We start from the raw sequence: 5,675 nt of genomic DNA on the forward strand, positions 1-5,675 counted from the left end.
TTATCAAACTCATCCTCTTCTTGCTGCCCAAGTAACCGAACGTTACGTAATTCTATTTTCTTTCTTGTTTTTGATGTGCTAAAAGGAATTTTAAATCCGGGGAAAATGAGTTGCAATGGCTGCAGAATCCTCAGAAAAGGTTGCAGTGAGAACTGCATGCTTAGACACTGTCTGCAATGGATAGGCAGCCCTCAAGCTCAGGCCAACGCCACCGTCTTCGTCGCTAAGTTCTTCGGCCGCGCCGGTCTCATGTCCTTTATCTCCGCTGTGCCTGAAACTCAACGTCCTGGTAAATCTCTTTGTCTTACATAACAAAATTTTTCTCATTAAATATATTATCGCATTTGAATAAATTTACTGACGGTTGTTGTGGTGGTGTTTGCAGCATTGTTTCAGTCTTTGTTATATGAGGCGGTGGGGCGGACGGTGAATCCGGTTAGCGGAGCAGTGGGGCTGCTGTGGACGGGGAACTGGAACGTGTGCCAGACGGCGGTGGAAACGGTTCTTTGCGGCGGCGAGTTGCATCCAGTGCCGGACCAGTTGACGGAGTTGGATGACGTGTCAGAATCTGGTGTACTCAACTGTACTTCTCTTTCCACGACGCCAAGAAAGGTTATTTCCATACCCTTGAAAAGGAACAGTAGTGAACCCACGGGAGATCTTGATCTGACGTTGACGACTAGCTTTCCGTCCAGAGCTGTGAAGCGGCGAGCACCAACGCCGTCGGAGGAGTCCGAAACGACGACGTTCGGAAGTGGGCTTGAAAATTCTAGTCTTGAGGGAGGTGAGCGGAAGCTCTTGAGACTCTTCGATTAAGCAAGGAATATTTTTGTTTTTCTTTTCATTTTAATTTTTAACCTGCAACTTATAATATAATTACAACAGTTTATATGTTTAATCTTCTTCTATCAGCCCTTTTCCTTTAATCATAATGGAGAGGAATTTTCAGTTGTTCTAAATATGGAAGAAACAGCTTTATATTTGTTTAAATAATTATTTAAACTTTAAGGGATTCCTCCATACATATATAAATAGGAAGGGGTATTATAAGGCTTCTGGTGGGATGAAATTCTAACTCCTTATGTCTGATATTTTTCTTTCATACTTACATATATTTTCCATGTGAAGTTATAGATTGATTATGGTACCACATAATGGTGTGGTTTTGTCCATAAATCCCATCAAATTGGATATGATATGTTTTAGCTACTGCACAATGTATTGGTTCCAAGAATTGCACAACTTTCTCTTACTTTTCACATTTAATGCATATACAGTATGTGTTTATGTGTGTGCATATGCATGTGTGTGATGGGATAAATGAGTAACATCCTGTTAATTGTTTTTTTTTTTTTTTTTTTTTAATCATAAATGAACTTGATTAGTTCTCATACCCAGCAGCTAACATGATGGAAGCAGAGACCATATCGAAAGTAATATTTTTCTTGTTAGAGTAAAATTTGATGATTTATGTGCCAACTTAGTGTAATCTTAAAAGCACTTACTTTTAAGTTTTCTTAATTCTAATACAGTTGAAATTTTTTTTCTTAGTGCTTTTATCAACCAGACTAAATTTAGTACCCATTATTTTCATTGAGTAATAACTCAAACTTCTTCAGAAAGAGTTTTTCAAATAGAATTTTTTAAGTTTTTAGTGAACTTTTGCATAGAACTTAAGTTTGGATTAAAGCATATGCGGATGTTTGACAATCTTGGATATTCATATTCATATTTGGCTAATTTGACTAACCTTTTGACTTGAGGACGAACTAAGCTCCGCATCAAGCTCTTGGAGAATCAATGATGCATGTTTCATTATCATTTTTTGATATATTCATGAGCTTGAACTACAGTTCCCATCTTTCTCTCTGTGCTTGACTAGAGTTGCTCCACCTACCACAACCTATACACCACCTATTGAGCAACCGGAAGTGGTCATTCCAAGTGTAGCCAGCCATTGCCCCACTCACAGTGCTTACTTTAAACCATGTTTGTTTATAATTTCATATTATTACTGATTTATTTCTGATTGTAAATTGATTCAGTTTTGATTCCTTTATTATGCAGCCAACCTTTGGCAATGATGGTCACAGTGAGCATTGATGGGGGTACATTCAGAATAATAATGAACACTTCTTTTTTGGCGTAGACATAATATGCACCATTTAAAAAAAAATATATATATATTGTCTATTTATTTATTTTTCTGTGTCTTATAAACAATGTTATATTGCAAATGTTTATCATAAAGCATATTTATTATCGAAAAGTTGCAAACTTACATTCTTAGATAGGTTATACATGTTTTTTGTGGACTCTATAGCCAGTAATAGTTTGTATTTTGTGACGAATAGATTTTCGTGTTGGATGATAAAAGATGACAAGTTTTTTTTTTTTTTTTTGCTCATTTCATGGTGCTGGGCAACCTTTTAAATGGTGAAAGATTAACTGTTAGACCTCAAAGCAATGGTTATATTCCATGCAAGAGCTACTAATTTTAAAAAGGGCAAAATTGTCATTTCAATTAATTATTATGTGCCAAATTATTGTAAGAAAAGTATTGCAACTCTTCTTTTGCTTTGAAAAGGGAATATATTCCTATCGCTAAAATGTTCCAATATTATTTCGTTCTTCAATTAATTTATTTATTTGTGTCAAAACCACTTTCATAAGTTAAGGGACTTTCAACTTCTATGTATTGAATTCAATTAATCAATTCCTGTTGAATTACAAACTGACCATTTAAATCTTCCATCACTTGCATTTTATTAAATTAAAAGAGGAATGTGAAAGATCTGTATTGCATACATTAATTGAATGCATGTGAATTATCCCTATTTTATCCATCAATAAGCAGCAAACACGGGGACCAATTAACGATATCCTAAATGGCAATCATATAACGATTCTCAGCAATCTTTAAACTAAAAAACCCGATTAAAAAAAAAAAAAAACAAAATGTTCTTTATAATCAATATTGACATATTTTTTTGTGAAACAATAATCATTACAGTTTTTTAAAATATAAAAATTTGACAATAATAATAAATAAACCTACGCAACGCGCGGCGTGCCATCTAGTTGATTAATAAAACCAAGCAGCCGCATAAAGTGGTGCGGCAATTAGGGTGAAAAAACGTATTATTATAGTCAACTATGATCCTAACAAGGTTAAACTTTAAGTAATTTTATATATGCAGTATTGATGTTAACTCTGTTCAGAATGAATTTAAGCTTGTACTTTGCATGTACCGTTTGTCACAAAGATGATCTTATTTCTAACGTTTATTACAAAGGAATTGACCCTACGGTTTACACTTACATGTTAATATTGCTTTGATTGAGGGTTAGAATTTCTGTTACAAATTTGTGTCACATTTTGGGTTTTAGAACTGTGCACGATTTTGTCCAAAGGTGTTTTTTATATAAACGATTAAGATCCCCGTCTCTTAACTAACGTGAGACTTTGCCACTAACATGTCAAAATATATTCGGATTAATAAGAAATTCTCTTCAAAACAATTTAAGAATTTTGAATTCCAAATAACTATTAATCTATATATTAAAATAATAATCAGAGATTAAAAACTTGAAAACTATCGTCAAAACCATCAGCAATTAAAGAAAGATTTAATTAGATTGGTTTTTGTCCAGCGTTATGGAAACACTAGCAGTTAATGAAAGATTTAATCTATATATTTATATAATGCAGAAGCAAACTGCTTCTTCTGACGACACGTAGGATTGATATATGGTCATCATGTAGGATATCATTAAATGGTCTATGTGTTTACTATTTATTGGGCTTACTATGATAGGGATTATTCATATGCATTCAATTAATGTATTCAATACAAATTTTTCACATTCCTCTTTTAATTTGAGATCTTTCACATTCCTTTTTTAATTTGATAAATTACTAATGATTCACTTGTGTGTTATTGATTTCCATGAATATTAAGAGATTGTTATAATATAAATTATTTACATGCATTCAATTAATGTATTTAATACAAATCTTTCACATTCCTCTTTTAATTTGATAAAGATACAATATATCTTTTCACATTCATGAAATTCAATAATACACTTTATTAATCTATTAATATTCAATGTTTATTCATGCATATTAATTATTATTAATATTTTTGTACCTTTTCACATTCAATTAATTATTATTAATATTAATATATCTTTACCCCTTCACATTCAATTAAACAAAAATATCAAACATAATAACGAAAAATGTTTTTTATAAAACGTATTATCATTTAACATTTAATATAAATCTGAAAATTTTAAACTCATCCAATAACAATAAAACATTTAAATCAAAATAACCATATCCAATAACATGCAAACACTTACTAAAAAATATCAAAAGTTATATTAATTAACAATGATCCAATTACATTGAACATAACATGAACAATTGTTATAATCATTAATTATCATATAATATTACTTAATGACATCTAAAGCTATATAAGAGTAGAGAATTCAACAATCCATACACCTTCAAATATTTCTTTTATTTCACACAGATACCATTAACAAATGGAAGACAAAAGATCAACTATTGTCAATCCAAAATCCAAACAAACAGAAGCGTGCGGTAAATAACATCAACTGATTATTCTTATATTCCTTCTACATATCTACTTTTACATGTCCATTTTTTTATTTTTAGCAGGTCAAGCAGCAACGTTAAATGGTTCGCCTGAACTGGAAGGTATTCTACAAAACCTTAAAGTCACGTTGGACAAACTCAACGCTGCCAGAGTGATGAACAGAAATATAATGAATGTTTTGTTAGAAATAACAAGCTCAACCATACATGTAATATTCGATTTATGGAAATGTGAATCCCTGATTATTGCCAAAGAAAAGTAACTTGGTATTCCTCAAGGAAAAAAATAGAACTATATATATAAACAGTTCTATTATCAATAAAATCGATAAAAGATTCACAATAAATTGTTCCCATTGAATGATAATACCAAAAACTAATATAAATACTATTTATTCTACCGTTAACGCATAATTCTACATTACTATTTTACACCTTTTAATCCATTTCTTTAATATTCCATTTCATTGTATAACTTAATGGGTTGGATTTAAATTTTAAATTTTTTTTAATTAAGTAATGAATAAGTTTCTCAACAATTGAACTTAAACTTATTCTATATGTGTTGAATGATTCATTTCTTTGTATAATTCAAGAACTTAGATTTAAATATTGATTTCTTTTATATGTTCCTTAAAATGACATGAGAACTAAACGTCTACAGTTGTTTTTGTTCTCAGAATGATCCAAAATTGTCTTTTTGCAGATTGGCTGTATGGCGATATGTGGGATTGGTTCCAATCCGGGTTTGAAGGGTGTTGAGAGATAGAGTTTAAGTGGGAATTTGTCAACAAGACTGATTAGTAGGCAGTTTGTGGGAAGTCAAAGTCATGTGTGATGTTTCAGAGAAGAAGTTTTGGAGTTCAGTATTCATCTTCGAGGAAGGTTATTTCTCGAGTTGAATCTGAGGTTGTTTTTGTGGAGGAAGAAGAGTCAGGGCATGTGATGAGGTTAAAGATGTCTGATTTTAAGATTCTTGATCGTGTTAGCCTTGGCCTTGCTAGGCGGGTATGTTTGTGTGAAGAATTCAAATGTTTATTGGAAT

The 5,675-nt window shown here is 31.6% G+C and overlaps 1 protein-coding gene across 1 annotated transcript; it reads left to right on the plus strand.

Moving 5' to 3' along the window:
- LOC116115446 (LOB domain-containing protein 37-like) lies at positions 1 to 947 on the plus strand. The gene is made up of 2 exons (XM_031401599.1): positions 1 to 289; positions 386 to 947. The coding sequence occupies exons 1-2, from the start codon at positions 106 to 108 to the stop codon at positions 814 to 816; spliced, it is 615 nt and encodes a 204-aa protein (XP_031257459.1). The 5' UTR covers positions 1 to 105; the 3' UTR covers positions 817 to 947.
- Positions 948 to 5,675: the final 4,728 nt, after the last annotated feature.

Source organism: Pistacia vera, unplaced genomic scaffold (assembly GCF_008641045.1).
Source record: "Pistacia vera cultivar Batoury unplaced genomic scaffold, PisVer_v2 Contig74, whole genome shotgun sequence".
NCBI classification, from domain to species: domain Eukaryota; kingdom Viridiplantae; phylum Streptophyta; class Magnoliopsida; order Sapindales; family Anacardiaceae; genus Pistacia; species Pistacia vera.

Excerpts from the sequence above, each read along its gene's own strand:
- LOC116115446 (XM_031401599.1), top strand. The coding sequence starts at position 106 with ATGAGTTGCAATGGCTGCAGAATCCTCAGAAAAGGTTGCAGTGAGAAC. Across the intron at positions 290-385 it reads GCCTGAAACTCAACGTCCTG|CATTGTTTCAGTCTTTGTTA; the intron begins GTAAATCTCTTT and ends TGGTGTTTGCAG.